We start from the raw sequence: 21,313 nt of genomic DNA on the forward strand, positions 1-21,313 counted from the left end.
CGCTCGTGTCTCGACGCTTGATGATTTGTGGGTTGCCCGATACCTGATGTGCCTGATTACGAGGTTGATGCCCCCACTCTGCGGTACGCGACGGCGGTACGAAGTATCCGTATCACATCCTCATACATACACAGTAGAATGTATTCTAGGTTGTGGTGTTGTGTATCCCGGTGTGTAGGTACCTATGCAACTTCAACGCGCGAGAACCTACAATCATAGTCCATACTCTATAGCCGCGCCATGTAAGTTTAATGCAAGGCTCTCCACAACGCAAGTTTCGTTAACGCAATCAATCAAGTTAACGTAAGTTCAATGTAAATCGATCTCCTAGTTAATCAAGTAAGTTGTTCGACTTGCGTTGTTTAACTTGATAGATTTGCTAAGCTAGATAGAGTAATTGAGCCCTGCAAAATGCCCTGTAAAACGCCCTCAACCGCTATAAAAGCTATATCCAACCCTACCCTGTGTAACCGCTGGGCGCCTACAATAGGTGGATAATCTGTGGTTTTCGTTTGCAGGGCGATAGTCGTATCGCCACTTTTCCCAGCCAACCAACTATTAGATCCAGCGCCGCTATACCTCCTACAGAACCCCCTGCGGAACCCCCCGTAGGCCCCCCCGTAGACCCCCCTGTAGGACCCCCCCTTAATTTAGCGGGGGGACGCCGGTACGGGCCGGTACCCAGCATTACGTAACAGATTAAAGAACTGGCTGGTATTAATCTTAAACAACTACTTTACGATTCGCTTGTCGATTAGCCGAAGGTAGTCTAGTATAGGAAGTAGTATCTCCTAGAGGTGTGGCTCTTAAAGAAAAGACTATGAAAGTTATAGATCTCTAACTATAGGGACTTCCTTATTAATATCGTTAATAGTAAGATAAATAGCTCCTAGTAGTATTGTAAGTACTACAATAAGATCTTCGGTATATTAGTAATAACTAGTATAGCTACCTATCTTAATACTAAATATAGTTAGTTTAATACAATAAAGGAAGCCTATCTAGTTAAGAGGTCGAATAAGTCGGTCCTTATAATATAGATATTGGCTGTTCTAGTTGTAAAGCTGATAGCTAAGGTCCTTAAGTGGTTATTCCTTTTTTAGATTATTAGTAACGATCTTCTATTTACTATTATTAAGGATTAAAACCTTTATAAGATATTGGAGATCTTTAATCGATAGTTCCTCTATAAGTTGGTCCCCTTTGGGGGGAATATAATCTGAAGATAGGCTGCTAACTACTATTAAGAAGAGAAGAAAGCCTTAACGAAGATATTTATATCGATAAAGTATATAAAATACCTCTCTTTCGATATCTGGACTTTGCTAAACTTATATATATTGCTCGGTATTATAACGAGTTTTGTCGATATATAGTACCAGCTCCAGATAAGGTTGTTGGGTATAGTTTAACTCTAAGACTTCTACTCTGGTAAGGTGTAAGCTGTTGAGATATTAAAGGTTATCCGCGATTTTGAGATAGAGCTAGATGTTGGCTACTTCTAATACGATAATACGTCCTTAAACGATATTTACGTTACGGCTATCCTTCTCAGTATTTAATAACCGGGTCGAGTATAAGCGCTTAACGAAAAGAAATAATAATAACTTTACTACTTCGGTTATATCGTTAATCTCGGTATAAAGGCCTTTATCGAGATGTGACGAACCTGTCTCTAGACCCGTCCTGTTAGGGTTCAGTATCGGTCGAAGGTATTCTCTCAAGGGTGCTTAGGTTCGGTGCAGCCAAAGGGTGCACAACAAAGACTTGTCTCAACAGTAGGCTCTCGAGCTTGTAGCGAACTGTAGTTGTGATTGCTAACTGGAGAACTCCCAGAGCTCTCCAGAACGAGTGACTATATACTGCTATCTAACGTGTTGATCCCTCTGCTCCCTATGCTCCCGAGGAGCGATGGGAGCGTCGTGAGCAGTGAGTGCGGCGAGTGCTCCCCGTGCTCCCTTCCTCGAGAGGGAGCGTCGGGAGCGCTTTCACTTGTCGCAACGATTGGCCGTTGGACCCTTAAATGATTGGCCGGGACGTCCCGCATCCCGCAGGCCAAGACCGCGTTGGGCCTAATCCGTGACACGATGCCCCTCCTCCGCGGTCGACGTCCCGACGACCTTATTCCCTTCCGTGGTTTTTGTCATAAGGAGCCGGCTAGTCCTCCTCCCTTCGTCCTGGGGTGGGTGTCTCCCTTCTTTCTGCGCCTCTACCCATCATGCCTCCTAACCGTGTGCGAAAGAAACGATCGCAGAAATCCAGTACTGATCGCCGCCGCGATCGCGCATCCGCCCGAGACGAGTTTGCCGTTGAAATGGCCCGTTGTTCTCGTTGCAAAGAAAAGAACATTCCTGATTGCCGCGTGCCTCCTGAGGACGACGTCTGCACCGCATGCGCCAAGGTGCACAATAACAATTGTGACTCCTTCGGTTACGATAGTTCCGCCTTCCAACGCTTGGTCCTGCAGAAACGTCAACTGGACAAGGAGCGTCAAGAGGCCGATCAGGCCCTAGGCGCCGCCCTCGCGCGGGTTGACCGCTTGCGCCGTCAACACCAGTCCTTGGAGGATCAGGCACGCCGGATGTTTGACCAGGAGGGGAGGGTGCTGGAGGAGCAAGAGCGCCGCGAGGCTGCCGTCGCGCAGCCGTCTTCGAGTGCCGTTGTCGCTTCTCCCCTGGGTCCTTCCTGGGGTCAAAGGTGTGCCCCCTCTCTCTCCTGCTTCTTCTCGTCCTCGTGCTGACTATGCTAGTTTCTTTTCGGACGACCCCTTCCTCGCTGGGGTCGACTTGTCTGCGGGGTTTCCCTTGGTCGATCCGGGTTCCTCTGGTGGAACTCCTGAAGTTTCTCGGGGCAGTTGAGATTTGTAGCTGGTTGCCATGAATTGTCTTCTGGGCCAAAGTCCAGCCATTTGACCAAATACTCCAACTGTCCTTTCGTGATGCGTGAATCTAGGACTTCCTCAACGTCCCATTCCTCCTCTTCGTCTTCTGCCTCGGCGTCCTTGTCGAGTCGTGCGCCCTTGGGCGCTGGTTCCAGAAGTGAGATGTGGAAAACGTTGGTCCGTAGTCGCATTGTCGAGGGTAACGCGAGAGCGTAATTGTTCTCCGAAATCTTTTTGTCGATCTTGAACGGTCCGACTTTGCGAAAGTCGAGCTTCCTGCTTGGTCGCTTCGTGCGAAGATTTCGAGAAATGAGGTAGACTTTGCCCCCCTCCTCTAGGCGAGGTCCCTCGAGCCTGTTTCTGTCGTAGAACTTCTTCATCCGTGTTCGTACGAATTCGAGTTCTTCCTTGAGCATCGCGTGCAGCGAGCTCATTTTGTCGGCTTTGACTGCCGCTCTGGGCACCGAAACCTCGGGCCCTTGTCGCAAATCTGCTTCGTAGCCGAAATTCGCGAAGAATGGTGTGACCTTCGTGGTCTCCGTGACGGTGGTGTTGTAGGCGAGTTGTGCCGTTGGCAACAGCTCGACCCAATCATCCTGCTGGAAGTTGACGTACAACCGTAGGTATTGTTCAACGATCTGGTTGAGTCGTTCCGTCTGTCCGTCTGTCTGTGGGTGGTAAGCAGTTGAAAGCTTACTTTTCGTACCCAGTCTCGCCATCAGAGCTTGCCAAAACTTTGATGCGAACTTCGTGTCTCTGTCCGTGATCCACTCCTCCGGCCATCCGTGGACCGAGGTGATGTTGCGGTAGATCACATCTGCGAGTTGTTCTGCCGACCATGTTTCCTTGTAAGGGAGGAAGTAGCTCCACTTGGTGAGTCTGTCCACCATTGTGAGGATGCTGTCGTATTCCACTCCCGTTACCGAGTCCTTGGAGACTGGCAGTTTGGTGATGAAGTCCATCGTCACCGAACTCCATGGTCGTTCTGCGACTGGCAGTGGCTGCAATAGCCCGTACGGCTTGTGTCGTCCTGGTTTGCTTCGTTTGCAGAGGTCGCATTCCGCCAGGACCCCTTCTGCCGTCTGCTTGATTCCTGGGAAGTCGTAGTTCTGCTTGACTTTCGCAATTGTCTTGCCAATTCCCATGTGTCCTCCGAGTCTTGACTCGTGGATCTTTCGAATGAGCTCCTTTTGGTCACCAAGCCTGACGTAGGCCTTGTCGTGGTACCAGAGTCTCGTCCCTTCAAGTCGCAACCCTGCGATCTTGGATTCTGGCTCTTCCTGCCATGCATCGCGCTTGTCGTCCGCGATGATTCCCTGGAAGTCTCGTTCCAGTCTCTGTTCTCTGAAGGCCGCACAGCATTCTACAAACGGTTGCAGAGGCCTGGCTTCGGGATCTTCCGACTGTTGCTGAAGTGCTGCGATCTCGTAGTCTTCAGTCGGTTGGGAAGCGTGCCGTAGCGATCCGTCTGTCTGTTGATGTAGCAATGGTGGTGAGGCTTCAGACGCGTTGTCGTGGTGATCCGCTCTCCTACTCAAGGCATCCGCTCGTGCGTTTTCTGAGCCTTTCTTGTAGTGGATCGTGAAGTTGAATTCGGACAGAAATTCTGCCCACCGAGTTTGTCGTCCGTTCAGCACCTTCGTGGTGGTGAAGTATCGTAAGTTCTTGTGGTCCGTGTACACCTGAACTTCGTGTGTCGTGCCGCTGAGGTATGGTCTCCATTCCTGGAATGCTTCAATGATTGCGAGAAGCTCCTTGTCGTGGATCGGGTAGTTAAGCCTTGGTCCTTCGAGTTTCTTGGAGAAGAACGCAACTGGGTGAAGCTTGCCGTCCTTGTCCCTCTGACCAAGTTGTCCTCCGATCGCGAAGTCCGAAGCATCAGCCTCGACTTCGAAAGGTGTGCTTGGATCAGGCAGCATGAGCACCGGGTCGGCGATGATCGCATCGCGGATCCGCTGGAAAGCCTGCTCGTGCTCCTGCTTCCACTGGAATGTGGCATCCTTTTTGGTAAGTTCGTGCAGAGGTCTCGCGAAGTCGCCAAAATTCTTGATGAACATTCTGACGAAGTTGGCGAATCCGATAAATCCTCTGACCTCCGTGGCGTTCGTCGGTGTCGGCCACGTCTTGACAGCTTCCAGTTTCTCGGGTTCGATCTTGACCCATCCCGGGGAGATTTCGTAACCCAGAAACACTGTTTTCTTGACATGAAACTCGCTCTTGTCCTTGTTGACTGACAATTTGTGCTCGTGCAGTGCGTCCAGCACCTGCCGCACGTGTCTCTTGTGTTCTTCGAGTGTCTTGGAGTAGATGAGAATGTCATCCAAGTAACAGACTGCAAATTTATCGAGGCAATGTCGAATTGCGTGGTCGATAGCGGCTTGAAATGTCGCTGGTGCGTTGGTCAACCCGAACGGCATGACGAGGTACTCGTAGTGCCCGTAGGGTGTCCGAAAAGCCGTCTTCCATTCGTCTCCTTCCTTGATGCGGATGTGGGCGTACGCTGTTGGAAGGTCGAGTCGTGTGAAGTGTTGTGCTCCTGACAGCTGATCTCGAAGCCTCGAAATCAGTGGCAGCGGGTATCGGTTCTTCACCGTCTCGTTGTTCAACTGTCGGTAGTCCACACACATCCTGAGCTTCCCATCTTTCTTTGGAACGAAGAGGACTGGGTAGCCTGCTGGAGATGTCGATGGTCTGATGTGTCCTATCTCGAGATTCTTTTCGAGATAACTCCTCAACTCTGCATCTTGCTTCTCGTTGGTGTGGTACACCTTGAAAAACTTCAACTGGGCTCCTTCCTTGAGTTTGATCTCGTGATCCCAAGGTCCGTGGTCTGGTAGCCCTGCAAGATGTTTTGCCGTGAACGCCGGGTGCCCCTTGTAGTCGTCTGGGATCTGCCCCGTCTTTGCGTTCTTCGCTGTACCCTCGTAGTACGCGAACTTGTTGTTCCCAGGCTCGACGCTCGCTGCTTCGAGTTCCCTGACTTCTTCTGCTGCCAGCTCGATGCTTGCCGCTTCGAGCTGATTGACCCATTGTTCGTGTTTGAGCATTCCGTGCTCGTCGACTGAGACGACGGCGATGGTTCGTTCCTCCCGTGCCTGCTTCTTTCGTCGTGTGCCGCTTCTTCCGGACTCCAGAGTGCGTGGTTCTGCACTGGCTGCTTCCTGCGGTGGGCCCGTAGAGGGGGTTCGTTCTGACCCGCTGCTCTTCCGTGGCTCCTGTTCTGCGCGTTCTCCCATCAAGCTGGTCGGATGCTCCCGTTGTTTCCGCGGTCGCAGATGGCCATCTCCCTTCCAGCTGATGTCTGGGTCGTAATCCTCATGCCATGGGCGTCCGAGAATCATGTCTTTCTTCGGCCCCATGTTCACGATGTCGAATACCACTTGGGTGGTTATCCCTTCCACCTCAATGTCGAGTGGTTCTGTCTCTCGTCGTACCCATTGTGTGTCGAATGGTCCTTTGACGACGTGTGGTTGCTTCTTGATCCTCCATGGGATTCTGAGTTGATTCACAAATGCGGGCGAGATGAGATCCATCTGCGCTCCTCCATCCACTAACGCGAGGGCTTCGATCTTCCCCCATCGCGCTGTGATCCAGAGCCTGTTGTCTGGCTTGGTGCTTCGTACAGCAGCTACTTCGTGTTCGTCTGCTGGGAGGTCGTTGTAAGGCTTGTGCTTGCGCCAGTTCTTCCTGTACTGTGCGGCCTGTCTCCGTTGTTGTGGAGTTAGAGATTTCCGGGCCCCCCGAAGGGCCCTGAGCCGTTTCCCAAGCTCTCGTGGTGTTTCAAGGCGTCCCTGTCCGCACCTTGGCTTGCGGCATCGATCGTCTGGTGTTCTTGGAGCCATTGGGCCGCCCATGCCTCAACTGGGCGCCTCTCGTTCCTTCGGGACGCTCTCGTCCTCTGGTGTGGCTTCCTCTGGGATTGCTGTTCCATGTATCCCCAGATTTTCTCGTCGGCGTGTGGTAGGCAGTCTGCGCTTCGGCATTCGTTGACTCCTACGCCCGCCATACAGCGTCGGGGCCAGGCTGCCTTGGGTTTAACCCTCAGCCTGCCCTCGTGAGTGCGTTGGGTGTCCCACAACATGCCTGCGGGAGCGTCGCCGCTGTCGTATACCCATCTGATGGGCAGGGGTTGCATTCCCTTTTCTTCTCTTGTGGGCCAGAAACTGTTGCGAAATTTGTCCTGGAAGTGGTACCGACATTCGTGCGTGATGCACTGGAACCAGGGCAGGTAGATGTGACTTTCTTTTCGTGGGTCCACCCGCTCGTGGTCTTCTGATAACAACTGGAATCCCTCCGTGTTGTTCTCGCCCCGAAAACCCCACCATTCAAGGTCGGAGGTCTGTCGTCCGGCGCGCACGATGTGCTGATGTCGCGTCCAGTATTCTTCCCAGCTCTGCTGTTTTCTTCCTTTCGCCGCATTCTGTTCCTGTGCGTAGTCGAAAAGTTGCTCGGGGTATCGTACTCCGTTTTCGTATCCTTCCGCCTCTTCGGTGGGTCCATCCCACGGTGTGTGGTGCGGAAGTGCCTGGCGGATGTCGTCCTGCAAGGCCTGTGCCTCTCTTAATGTCTTTTCGACGTGATCCCCGGCCCTGTTGTTGGCCTCGGTGATCTCTTGGACTCGTTCCCTGGCGAAATCGAGTTCCGCGCAAAGTCGTCCGTACTGGTCGTTCCTTCTCTGGAGAAGTTGCTCGAGTTCTTCTTTCTCTCTTGACAACTCCTCGATCCTTTGTCGTTGGCTTAGGACCTTCTGTTGCAGAAAAATGAGGTTCGGGCTGACTCCTCCTTCACCCTCGTGGGTTCGCCATTGCCCGTCCTCTTGCTGAACCAGGGTGATGCCCCAGTCCTCAGCGACTTGTCGGATGTGCCGCGGGGGAGCCAGTTCTCCCTCGTCATCCGTTTCGATGAAAGCATGGTGGGCGGTGTCGTTTCCCTCCTGGTGGTTGCTGCTCATCAAGTCTTCTTGATCCGAGTCGGTGAGTTCATCGTCCTGCTCGATGACTCGGTCAATGTCGATTTCGAGGTCGTCCTGCGTGTAGCTGGCGGCTGCGACCTCCAGAAACCGGGTTCTTCTTCCGACCGTGTCTTGGTCGATGGTGGCAGCTTCCTTCCCTGGAACCGGTCTCCACTCTTTCTTGCTGCGGCAGTCACGTTTGAAGTGACCCTTCCTCCCGCAGTTGTAACAGGTGATGCCTGATTTGTCCTTGGCACCATCTCTCTTTCCTGCCCACTGTGCCTGGGCAGCGCTGACGTCCATGGGTCCCGAGTGCGTGCCGTATGACGTGCTCTGGTGCTGGCGTTTCTTTTTGTCGTTGGGCTTGTGGTAGCCTGCGGATCGCTGAACCTCGCTGCCCTTCTTCTGTTGTTTGCGGGCGAACTGTCGGTCGTCAATCTTGACAGCCATGGCGATGTACTCGTCGAGCGTGTCAGGTCGGCTCTCCTTGTAGAGCTCGTCCTTGACCTCCTCCTTCAGTCCTCCGTAGAACAGGTGCATCAGCCCCTCGTCGTCTATCTCTGCCTTCATGGAGTCTTGTCGGAAAATCGTGGCGTAGGCGGTGGCTGACCTAGTCTGCTTCAGCCGTCCTAGCCGTTCCTGGGCGTGTAACTTCTCGTCCTTGTCACCGAACACCTTCTGAATCTCACTCTCGAACTCGGAGTAGTTCTCGAAGACCTTTTTGGTGAAGGGTTTGTGGATTGCTCCGCCGAGGAAATCACTCAGTGTTCCCGTGAACCACTTGAGGGCCTTGTCCTTGAGTCGGGTGGCGGCGTATCTGGTCTTGGATTCCTCAGTGGCGAACTGGTGCGAGTTGTGGTCGAGATAGTTCCGCATCTCCGTGATCCAACCTGGCAAGGCTTCCTGGTCGCCCCCGTATTTCTCGGGTTGCTCCAATTTGACCTTCGTCTTGGCCGGGTCCTTGGTGTGGACCTCGGTCGCCTCAAGTCGGGCTGCCAATGCCGCGTTGCTGGCCTTGGTCTTCGCAAGCTCTTCTTCAGTTTCATCGAGTCGTTCGGTGACTCTCTGAAGCGCGGCCGTGATCTGGCCCGGCGTCGGTTGAGTTGCCATGTCGTTTTACCTTCGAGCCTGAACTGTAACAGATCAAAGGGAGTTAGCAACGTGTGACGAACCTGTCTCTAGACCCGTCCTGTTAGGGTTCAGTATCGGTCGAAGGTATTCTCTCAAGGGTGCTTAGGTTCGGTGCAGCCAAAGGGTGCACAACAAAGACTTGTCTCAACAGTAGGCTCTCGAGCTTGTAGCGAACTGTAGTTGTGATTGCTAACTGGAGAACTCCCAGAGCTCTCCAGAACGAGTGACTATATACTGCTATCTAACGTGTTGATCCCTCTGCTCCCTATGCTCCCGAGGAGCGATGGGAGCGTCGTGAGCAGTGAGTGCGGCGAGTGCTCCCCGTGCTCCCTTCCTCGAGAGGGAGCGTCGGGAGCGCTTTCACTTGTCGCAACGATTGGCCGTTGGACCCTTAAATGATTGGCCGGGACGTCCCGCATCCCGCAGGCCAAGACCGCGTTGGGCCTAATCCGTGACACGAGATAAATAATAAGGAGGATTGTAATAGTCCTATTGGAAGACTTTATCGTATTATCTACCATATCTGCTATAGCCTATAGCGATACGAGACCTTTAATAAAGCTGCTAAACTTAAGAGTGTAAATAACGATATAATTAGTTAGTTTAATATCCTATTATCTTGTCTATATAATAATATCCTGTTATAATTAGTAGCTGATAATAATATATGTTGGAACTCGGTCTTCTTAATGATTGAACGTACCTTTAAATTTAGGGAGGCGATTAACTTCTTTTGCGCGGTTAAGAGAGATGGTCTTGCCTATAATGATACCCTTAGTAACGAAGATTGGTTAATGCTGGCTGAGATATATATAATCTTAAGGCTATTTGTAATTGTAACTAAGATATTAGAAGGAAATGGATTAACGATACCTAGTATTATTTACGTACTCTATTTACTATTTAATAGCTTAGAGGCTAATCTTATTCAGTATAGCACCTCCTAAGTAATTAACTCCCCTTCGCTAGACCCTTTTACAATGGTACTATCTCCTATACCCTCTTAACAACCTTAGCAATAGACTACCTTACTACACTACTTCAATAGCTATAAGGTTGATTATCTAAGTTAGTGAATAATAACCCTTTTATAGGGTAAGGCTAGCGATGAACTAACGTATCCTCCGGTATTACTATTCTCTAAAGAAATAGATAGGGGATGGTTTATTTAGGTAGGTATTAGAAGCTCTATTACGAAGTTTAAGGAGTATCGCAAACTTCTTAACGATTTATCGGTATACTGGTTTACGATGATCCTTTATCCGAGCTATAAAATGCTCTAGATGGAGAAGAACCTCTAGCTATACTAAGTTAATAGTTATATTGCCGGCTTGAAGTAATGCTTTGAAGACCAGTATATACCTGTTGAGGAGGTTGCTAGCAGTAACCCGGCTGCCTAGGGGGTATAGGAGGAATAGGATAACTTCTTTACTAGTTTTAACTATTAAGACGATAATAATAATAATTACGATGAAGTTGGCTGTTATCTCTCTGAACCTCCCGTTAAAGTGGGTAACCCGCTAGACTGGTGGAAGTCCAACCTTGTATAGTTCCTACAGCTTTTAATAATGGTGTTCGATTATCTCTCTATTCCAGCGATATTTTCCGAATACAAGCGAATATTTAGTCGCACTAAGTATATAATAACCCACTAACGATATTCGCTTTACGTAGAGATAACAAATATACTGTAATGCTTGAAGAACTGGGTGGAAGATTATAACTTTTGAAGTGCTGGGGTTAAGGAAGTCTGTTAGGGGTTAGGGGTTAGTTTATAGGGGGGGGAGCTGCGGGGGTAGTTGCGGGGGGCGTTGCCAGTTGCTTAGTTAGAAAAAAACAAAATTTGATAGATTTGAATTTTATTGCGTTTTTGAACGATTCAGCAGTTTGTAAGATCATTTAAATTGACTGTGTTTTGATGGAATGGATAGATCTGACGGCTCTGGCCGAGGAAGATTCAGGGGGATGTGGTTAAGGGTTAGGGTTATATATGGCGGGGGGGGTTGACTTGACCTAGGGCAAGCAAGTTCAATCAAGTCAAGTCTGGGCAAGTGTGGGCTAAGTTAAGCCAAGTAAGCCTTCAAACTTGACTTGATTGCGTTGTGGAGGGCCCTGGTTTAATGTTCTCCGACTCCTCCCACATACGACTCGAGTAATCGTCCTATCTGTCCATCAATAACTGACCAAATCAAGGGTGTATTTGAGGCTCAGCTCAAGAGGAGCACGCTACCCCATGTAGGCAGTCGCCGCGGCCCCCAACTCCCAAGGGCTGACGCTGAGTCGTTGACCCACGTGCGATACATAAAATGCAAAGTTCTTTTTGGCAACCCAGTTGATCTATGTGCCAAGGCGCTAGAAAACGGGCGGTTAAGATTGCCTGAATCCTCTTTTAGAAGTCTGATCATCACGAGCATTGAACAAAAAGCCGGGGAACCGTTAACCGAAAAAATGGCTTCTTTCCTTTTACGCTCATTCTACACAGGAGGTTGACATCATAGTCGCTGTGATCGATATGTACAAAGCGGCGCTCCCCCTGCTGCTCAGCGGCGCCGGCTTCGTGTCGGCTACCCTGCAAGTCGATTTCGAATCCACGGGTGAGCGACCTTGAACATCCCCATCACCTGCTTCGCACTTCAACTAGTCCAAGATGTTGGCTGACCTCCTCCCCTTCTAGCTTCCATCAAAGCCGCCGCTAAAGATGTGGCTTTTGACGTCATGTCGTATTACAAGGGCAACCAGTCCGGAGAAATTCCCGGCATTTTTGGCTTGCCATCGCCGACGGACGATCCACACCAGTATTGGTCGACCGGCGCAAGGCTGTGGTCAACCATGCTAGACTACTGGCGCTATACGGGCGATGATACTTACAACTCAGTAGCAATGGAGGGCCTTGTACACCAGATTGACCCAGGCCAGGAATACCCCTTTATGTCCCCCAACTGGACCGCTGCTATGACCACCTCCGGCCACGGCTTCTGGGGCTTGTCGGCCATGTCCGCCGCCGAGCTGGAGTTTCCCAACCCACCTGGAGGAGAACCGAGCTGGATCGAGCTGGCTCAAAACGTGTTCCGAGCGCTAGAAGCGCGTTTCGCCATGGAAACCATGTGCGGTGGTGGCCTGCGTGCGCAGGTGCCGCTGGTAAACCAAGGCTACCATCTCAAGAGCACGTTGGCCAACGCCGTCTTTCTCAACCTGGGCGCTCGCCTCGGCCGGTACACGGGAAACCAGACCTACGCTGAGTGGGCCGATAAGACGTGGGACTGGCTCTCTTCCGTCGGACTCATCGAGGAGTCCACCGATTCCATCGCCATCCACAACTCCATCCCGGTCAACAACTGCAGCCACGTCCGCAAGAACAACTGGACAATCTTCACGGGTACCCTCCTCGAGGGCGCCGCCTATATGTACAACCAAGTACGCCTTCCCCCCTCCCCCCTTCCCCATCCCCCCTTCCAAAGCCCCCCGCCAATCCATTATTCCACCCCCATCACTACCAATCACTAACCACCCCCCACCCTCACCAGACCACCGGCGACGCCCAAACCACCTGGCGCAGCCGCATCCGAAAGATGACCCGCCGCGCCCTCGCCACCGACTTCCCCGCCACGACAACCACGGGCGAGCTCGTCCTGGTCGAGCCCGGGTGCGAGGCGCCGTCGCCGTACACCTTCCCCTGCGACCCGCAGGAGCACTACGGCAAGGGCGCCTACCTGCGCGCGCTGGCCGGCACGGCGCAGCTGGCGCCCTTCACGCGCGGCGAGATCGCGCGCCGCGTGCGGGATTCCGCCGTCGCCGCGGTGAGGGTGTGCGAGGGTGGGTTGAGGGGCCGGGCGTGTTCGTTCGTGTGGAATATGGATCCCGGGTGGGAGAACAGGGCGGCGGGGTCGGATGATCTGGGCATTTATGGGCCTGGGGCGCCGGCGGAGCAGATGAATGTGCTTTCGGTGCTGGTGGGGTTGTTGGTGGATGAGCCGGCGGTGGGGGGGTTTGCGAGGGATTTGACGGTGGGTCAAGGGGGGGAGGGTGGCGATGGGGAGGGGGGTGATGGGTCGCAGGGTGATGGGGATGGTTCTGGTAATGGTGACGGATCTCAGGGTAATGGAGATGGGGGGTCTGCGGGTACAACGAGGCGGGTTGCGGCCGGGTGGGTGGTGGCGGGTTTGGTTGCTGCCCTATTGTAGACTTATAGTGTAGGTATGAAGAGTATATGATAGATACACGATAGAATCACATTTTGGCAACTAGTAATGAAATGCATGTATTACTGGAAGTCAACGTATACTTACCGGTTTAGGGGGGGGGTTGGGGAGCGGGTTGATATTGGCTCGTACTGAACGAGCGGATTGTAGATGACTTAATCGTTTAGGCAGCGCGTTGAGGGAGACGTATACTTCGCCAAGCTGCTTGTCTTTTAAACTATATAAAATAGCTTATTCAGCAGATATCTCGGCGCAATTAAACTATATACAAAGTTAAACCATACCTTAACAAATCATTATATATTAGTAGTTAATATACTATTTATTTACAATAATTGATTTATATAAATAAGTAGCTAGTTAAGGTAGCTATTTATAGCTATAAACACTATTAAAACAAAGTATTTAAAAGAGCTAAATCGCAAATTAAACACTTTAATAATATAAACTATAAAATTCAATAAACTGTTAATGAATATAGTATATAGGGTTTAAAATAGGAGCCGCTTATTATAGATAAGCTATATATCAAATAAACCGCTTATTCTCAACAAGCGGCTCAGCTAGAATAAGCGGCTCGAACCTAGGTGTCACGGATATGGTCACATGCAGCCGGCCAGCGGGGCGCGCTGGCAGCGTCCCGGGCCAATCAAGACGGGACGCCTAGCTACCAATGAGAAGGAGATCTGTGGTGGTTACAATGATCTATGGACAGACCACGGCAGTGGTAACAGATCAAGGGGCTCGGCCTCCTGGATCTGTTGACGACCCACCACGGATCACGCAGATCCAGGTACAGAGGTACCTAGGAATTAGATAGTATATAGTCACTCGTTCTGGAGAGCTCTGGGAGTTCTCCAGTTAGCAATCACAACTACAGTTCGCTACAAGCTCGAGAGCCTACTGTTGAGACAAGTCTTTGTTGTGCACCCTTTGGCTGCACCGAACCTAAGCACCCTTGAGAGAATACCTTCGACCGATACTGAACCCTAACAGGACGGGTCCAGAGACAGGTTCGTCACACGTTGCTAACTCCCTTTGATCTGTTACAGTTCAGGCTCGAAGGTAAAACGACATGGCAACTCAACCGACGCCGGGCCAGATCACGGCCGCGCTTCAGAGAGTCACCGAACGACTCGACGAAACTGAAGAAGAGCTTGCGAAGACCAAGGCCAGCAACGCGGCATTGGCAGCCCGACTTGCGGCGACCGAGGTCCACACCAAGGACCCGGCCAAGACGAAGGTCAAATTGGAGCAACCCGAGAAGTACGGGGGCGACCAGGAAGCCTTGCCAGGTTGGATCACGGAGATGCGGAACTATCTCGACCACAACTCGCACCAGTTCGCCACTGAGGAATCCAAGACCAGATACGCCGCCACCCGACTCAAGGACAAGGCCCTCAAGTGGTTCACGGGAACACTGAGTGATTTCCTCGGCGGAGCAATCCACAAACCCTTCACCAAAAAGGTCTTCGAGAACTACTCCGAGTTCGAGAGTGAGATTCAGAAGGTGTTCGGTGACAAGGACGAGAAGTTACACGCCCAGGAACGGCTAGGACGGCTGAAGCAGACTAGGTCAGCCACCGCCTACGCCACGATTTTCCGACAAGACTCCATGAAGGCAGAAATAGACGACGAGGGGCTGATGCACCTGTTCTACGGAGGACTGAAGGAGGAGGTCAAGGACGAGCTCTACAAGGAGAGCCGACCTGACACGCTCGACGAGTACATCGCCATGGCTGTCAAAATTGACGACCGACAGTTCGCCCGCAAACAACAGAAGAAGGGCAGCGAGATTCAGCGATCCGCAGGCTACCACAAGCCCAACGACAAAAAGAAACGCCAGCACCAGAGCACGTCATACGGCACGCACTCGGGACCCATGGACGTCAGCGCTGCCCAGGCACAATGGGCAGGAAAGAGAGATGGTGCCAAGGACAAATCAGGCATCACTTGTTACAATTGCGGCAAGAAGGGGCACTTCAAACGAGACTGCCGCAGCAAGAAAGAGTGGAGACCGGTTCCAGGGAAGGAAGCTGCCACCATCGACCAAAACACGGTCGGAAGAAGAACCCGGTTTCTGGAGGTCGCAGCCGCCAGCTACACGCAGGACGACCTCGAAATCGACATTGACCGAGTCATCGAGCAGGACGATGAACTCACCGACTCGGATCAAGAAGACTTGATGAGCAGCAACCACCAGGAGGGAAATGACACCGCCCATCACGCTTTCATCGAAACGGATGACGAGGGAGAACTGGCTCCCCCGCGGCACATCCGACAAGTCGCTGAGGACTGGGGCATCACCCTGGTTCAGCAAGAGGACGGGCAATGGCGAACCCACGAGGGTGAAGGAGGAGTCAGCCCGAACCTCATTTTTCTGCAACAGAAGGTCCTAAGCCAACGGCAAAGGATCGAGGAGTTGTCAAGAGAGAAAGAAGAACTCGAGCAACTTCTCCAGAGAAGGAACGACCAGTACGGACGACTTTGCGCGGAACTCGATTTCGCCAGGGAACGAGTCCAAGAGATCACCGAGGCCAACAACAGGGCCGGGGATCACGTCGAAAAGACATTAAGAGAGGCACAGGCCTTGCAGGACGACATCCGCCAGGCACTTCCGCACCACACACCGTGGGATGGACCCACCGAAGAGGCGGAAGGATACGAAAACGGAGTACGATACCCCGAGCAACTTTTCGACTACGCACAGGAACAGAATGCGGCGAAAGGAAGAAAACAGCAGAGCTGGGAAGAATACTGGACGCGACATCAGCACATCGTGCGCGCCGGACGACAAACCTCCGACCTTGAATGGTGGGGTTTTCGGGGCGAGAACAACACGGAGGGATTCCAGTTGTTATCAGAAGACCACGAGCGGGTGGACCCACGAAAAGAAAGTCACATCTACCTGCCCTGGTTCCAGTGCATCACGCACGAATGTCGGTACCACTTCCAGGACAAATTTCGCAACAGTTTCTGGCCCACAAGAGAAGAAAAGGGAATGCAACCCCTGCCCATCAGATGGGTATACGACAGCGGCGACGCTCCCGCAGGCATGTTGTGGGACACCCAACGCACTCACGAGGGCAGGCTGAGGGTTAAACCCAAGGCAGCCTGGCCCCGACGCTGTATGGCGGGCGTAGGAGTCAACGAATGCCGAAGCGCAGACTGCCTACCACACGCCGACGAGAAAATCTGGGGATACATGGAACAGCAATCCCAGAGGAAGCCACACCAGAGGACGAGAGCGTCCCGAAGGAACGAGAGGCGCCCAGTTGAGGCATGGGCGGCCCAATGGCTCCAAGAACACCAGACGATTGACGCCGCAAGCCAAGGTGCGGACAGGGACGCCTTGAAACACCACGAGAGCTTGGGAAACGGCTCAGGGCCCTCCGAGGGGCCCGGAAACCGCTAACTCCACAGCAACGGAGACAGGCTGCGCAGTACAGGAAGAACTGGCGCAAGCAGAAGCCTTACAACGACCTCCCAGCAGACGAACACGAAGTAGCTGCTGTACGAAGCACCAAGCCAGACAACAGGCTCTGGATCACAGCGCGATGGGGGAAGATCGAAGCCCTCGCGTTAGTGGATGGAGGAGCGCAGATGGATCTCATCTCGCCCGCATTTGTGAATCAACTCAGAATCCCATGGAGGATCAAGAAGCAACCACACGTCGTCAAGGGACCATTCGACACACAATGGGTACGACGAGAGACAGAACCACTCGACATTGAGGTGGAAGGAAAAACCACCCAAGTGGTGTTCGACATCGTAAACATGGGGCCGAAGAAAGACATGATTCTCGGGCGCCCATGGCATGAGGAATACGACCCAGACATCAGTTGGAAGGGAGATGGCCATCTGCGACCGCGGGAACAGCGGGAGCATCCGACCAACTCGATGGGAGAACGCGCAGAACAGGAGCCACGGGAGAGCAGCGGGTCAGAACGAACCCCCTCTACGGGCCCACCGCAGGAAGCAGCCAGTGCAGAACCACGCACTCTGGAGTCCGGAAGAAGCGGCACACGACGAAAGAAGCAGGCACGGGAGGAACGAACCATCGCCGTCGTCTCAGTCGACGAGCACGGAATGCTCAAACACGAACAATGGGTCAATCAGCTCGAAGCGGCAAGCATCGAGCTGGCAGCAGAAGAAGTCAGGGAACTCGAAGCAGCGAGCATCGAGCCTGGGAACAACAAGTTCGCGTACTACGAGGGTACAGCGAAGAACGCAAAGACGGGGCAGATCCCAGACGACTACAAGGGGCACCCGGCGTTCACGGCAAAACATCTTGCAGGGCTACCAGACCACGGACCTTGGGATCACGAGATCAAACTCAAGGAAGGAGCCCAGTTGAAGTTTTTCAAGGTGTACCACACCAACGAGAAGCAAGATGCAGAGTTGAGGAGTTATCTCGAAAAGAATCTCGAGATAGGACACATCAGACCATCGACATCTCCAGCAGGCTACCCAGTCCTCTTCGTTCCAAAGAAAGATGGGAAGCTCAGGATGTGTGTGGACTACCGACAGTTGAACAACGAGACGGTGAAGAACCGATACCCGCTGCCACTGATTTCGAGGCTTCGAGATCAGCTGTCAGGAGCACAACACTTCACACGACTCGACCTTCCAACAGCGTACGCCCACATCCGCATCAAGGAAGGAGACGAATGGAAGACGGCTTTTCGGACACCCTACGGGCACTACGAGTACCGCGTCATGCCGTTCGGGTTGACCAACGCACCAGCGACATTTCAAGCCGCTATCGACCACGCAATTCGACATTGCCTCGATAAATTTGCAGTCTGTTACTTGGATGACATTCTCATCTACTCCAAGACACTCGAAGAACACAAGAGACACGTGCGGCAGGTGCTGGACGCACTGCACGAGCACAAATTGTCAGTCAACAAGGACAAGAGCGAGTTTCATGTCAAGAAAACAGTGTTTCTGGGTTACGAAATCTCCCCGGGATGGGTCAAGATCGAACCCGAGAAACTGGAAGCTGTCAAGACGTGGCCGACACCGACGAACGCCACGGAGGTCAGAGGATTTATCGGATTCGCCAACTTCGTCAGAATGTTCATCAAGAATTTTGGCGACTTCGCGAGACCTCTGCACGAACTTACCAAAAAGGATGCCACATTCCAGTGGAAGCAGGAGCACGAGCAGGCTTTCCAGCGGATCCGCGATGCGATCATCGCCGACCCGGTGCTCATGCTGCCTGATCCAAGCACACCTTTCGAAGTCGAGGCTGATGCTTCGGACTTCGCGATCGGAGGGCAACTTGGTCAGAGGGACAAGGACGGCAAGCTTCACCCAGTTGCGTTCTTCTCCAAGAAACTCGAAGGACCAAGGCTTAACTACCCGATCCATGACAAGGAGCTTCTCGCAATCATTGAAGCATTTCAGGAATGGAGGCCATACCTCAGCGGCACGACACACGAAGTCCAGGTGTACACGGACCACAAGAACTTACGATACTTCACCACCACCAAGGTGCTGAACGGACGACAGACTCGGTGGGCAGAATTTCTGTCCGAATTCAACTTCACGATCCACTACAAGAAAGGCTCAGAGAACGCACGAGCAGATGCCTTGAGTAGGAGAGCGGATCATCACGACAACACATCTGAAGTCTCACCACCATTGCTACATCAACAGACAGACGGATCGCTACGGCACGCTTCCCAACCGACTGAAGACTACGAGATCGCAGCACTTCAGCAGCAGTCGGAAGATCCCGAAGGCAGGCCTCTGCAACCGTTTGTAGAATGTTGTGCGACTTTCAGGGAACAACGACTGAAACGAGACTTCCAGGGAATCATCGCGGACGACAAGCGCGATGCATGGCAAGAAGAGCTGGAATCCAAGATCGCAGGTTTGCGACTTGAAGGGACGAGACTCTGGTACCACGACAAGGCCTACGTCAGGCTTAGTGACCAAAAGGAGCTCATTCGAAAGATCCACGAGTCAAGACTCGGAGGACACATGGGAATCAGCAAGACAATTGCAAAAGTCAAGCAGAACTACGACTTCCCAGGAATCAAGCAAGCGACGGAAGAAGTCCTGGCAGAGTGCGACCTCTGCGGACGAAGCAAACCGCCACGACACAAGCCATACGGGCTGTTGCAACCATTGCCAGTCGCGGAACGACCATGGAGTTCGGTGACGATGGACTTCATCACCAAACTACCACTGTCCAAGGACTCGGTAACGGGAGTGGAATACGACAGCATCCTCACAATGGTGGACAGACTCACCAAGTGGAGCTACTTCCTCCCTTACAAGGAAACATGGTCGGCAGAACAACTTGCAGACGTGATCTATCGCAACGTCACCTCGGTCCACGGATGGCCGGAGGAATGGATCACGGACAGAGACACGAAGTTCGCATCAAAGTTTTGGCAAGCTCTGATGACGAAGCTGGGTACGAAGAGTAAGCTCTCGACTGCTTACCACCCACAGACGGACGGACAGACGGAACGACTCAACCAGGTCGTCGAGCAATATCTACGGTTGTACGTCAACTTCCAGCAGGACGATTGGGTCGAGCTGTTGCCAGCAGCACAACTCGCCTACAACACCACCGTCACGGAGACCACGAAGGTCACGCCATTCTTCGCGAATTACGGCTACGAAGCAGATTTGCGACAGGGGCCCGATGTCTCGGTACCCCGAGCGGCAGTCAAAGCCGACAAGATGAGCTCGCTGCATGCGATGCTCAAGGAAGAACTCGAGTTCGTACGAACCAGGATGAAGAAGTTCTACGACAGAAACAGGCTCGAGGGACCTCGCCTAGAGGAGGGGGGCAAAGTTTACCTCGTTTCTCGAAATCTTCGCACGAAGCGACCAAGCAGGAAACTCGATTTTCGCAAAATCGGACCGTTCAAGATCGACAAAAGGATTTCGGAGAACAACTACGCACTCGCGTTACCCTCGACAATGCGACTACGGACCAACGTTTTCCACATCTCGCTTCTGGAACCAACGCCCGAGAACGCGCGACTCGACAAGGACGCCGAAGCAGAAGACGAAGAGGAGGAATGGGACGTTGAGGAAGTCCTAGATTCACGCATCATGAAAGGACAGTTGGAGTATTTGGTCAAATGGCTGGACTTTGGCCCAGAAGACAATTCATGGCAACCAGCTACCAACCTCAACTGCCCCGAGAAACTTCAGGAGTTCCACCAGAGGAATCCGGACCGACCAAAGGAAGCCCCACAGACAAGTCGGCCCCGGCGAGGAAGGGGTCGTCCGAAGAAAAACTAAGCACTGTCAGCAAGGAAGCAAGGAGGGGAGTAAAGAAGACAAACTTTTGAACCCAAGGAAAGTCAAAAGAAGGAACGCCGGCGACACCCGAGGAAGACGGTTGCCCGGTAGCAACCTCCCGGCGCTCCTGCTCCACGAACACCTCCCGCTCCTGCTCAAACATCGCCAGAGCCTTCTGTTTCAGGGCCAGGCGCTGAGTCCGCAGGCGGTCCGCCTTTTCCAGAGCCGTCATAAGGGCACGGCTCGCGTCAGAACGAGCACTTCGAATCTCATCCAACGCCGCGCGCTCTTTCTCGTCCAGCTCCCCGAGAGCGCGGTTAGCAGCGCGGATGGCCTCCGTCGCGGCACGCTCTTTCTCGTCCAGATTGCGTTCTTGATCCACCAGTCGGCGAACAGCAGAATCGTCGTTGCCAAAGGCGTCGCACGAATAGTTGCCGGCGCGAAGACAGCTACCACAGACGTCGGAGTTTTCGGCGGCTTTGCAGTCCGGAAGCTTTAGCGTTTTGCAACGAGTACACGTCACCATTGCGCTTCCAATCAAGTCGGCAAGGAGAGCCCCAGTGTGACGTCGTTCAGTGCTGGATTTCTGTTTCCGCTTTTGTTTCCGTTTCCTTATACCGTCAGTCATGGTGGAAGAATGAGTGGGGAGAACAAGGGAACCTACTAACCCAATGGGATTGGGGACTATTGGCACTATTTCAGGAAGTTGGCTGGGAAGTGCGGCCGACGGGACGTCGACCCTGGAGGAGGGGCATCGTGTCACGAGTATGCCGACCTCGGGGCGCGGGACGCCCCGAGCTGGTTACGGTAGACGGACCAATTAAAGAAGAAAGGGGGTGATCAGTGAGCTCAGTCGCCAAGCACTTGCCAAGTGTACTG

General features: G+C 52.7%; 2 protein-coding genes across 2 annotated transcripts; both read left to right on the plus strand.

The window, feature by feature from the left end:
* Positions 1 to 9,610: 9,610 nt before the first annotated feature.
* B0H64DRAFT_306709 (uncharacterized protein) lies at positions 9,611 to 9,877 on the plus strand (the record flags this gene model as incomplete). Its single annotated transcript, XM_062800125.1, has 1 exon — positions 9,611 to 9,877. A coding segment is annotated over one exon (267 nt), but the record flags the coding sequence as incomplete, so codon positions are not given.
* A 1,416-nt stretch (positions 9,878 to 11,293) lies between these two features.
* On the plus strand, positions 11,294 to 13,144 carry B0H64DRAFT_344870 (glycosyl hydrolase family 76-domain-containing protein; the record flags this gene model as incomplete). The annotated part of the gene is made up of 3 exons (XM_062801301.1): positions 11,294 to 11,557; positions 11,638 to 12,377; positions 12,488 to 13,144. Exons 1-3 carry the CDS (start codon positions 11,476 to 11,478, stop codon positions 13,142 to 13,144), a joined length of 1,479 nt encoding a protein of 492 aa, XP_062656335.1. The 5' UTR covers positions 11,294 to 11,475.
* Between the last annotated feature and the right edge of the window lie 8,169 nt (positions 13,145 to 21,313).

Source organism: Chaetomium fimeti (assembly GCF_033439085.1).
Source record: "Chaetomium fimeti strain CBS 168.71 chromosome Unknown B0H64scaffold_6, whole genome shotgun sequence".
Classification (NCBI taxonomy): Eukaryota; Fungi; Ascomycota; class Sordariomycetes; order Sordariales; family Chaetomiaceae; genus Chaetomium; species Chaetomium fimeti.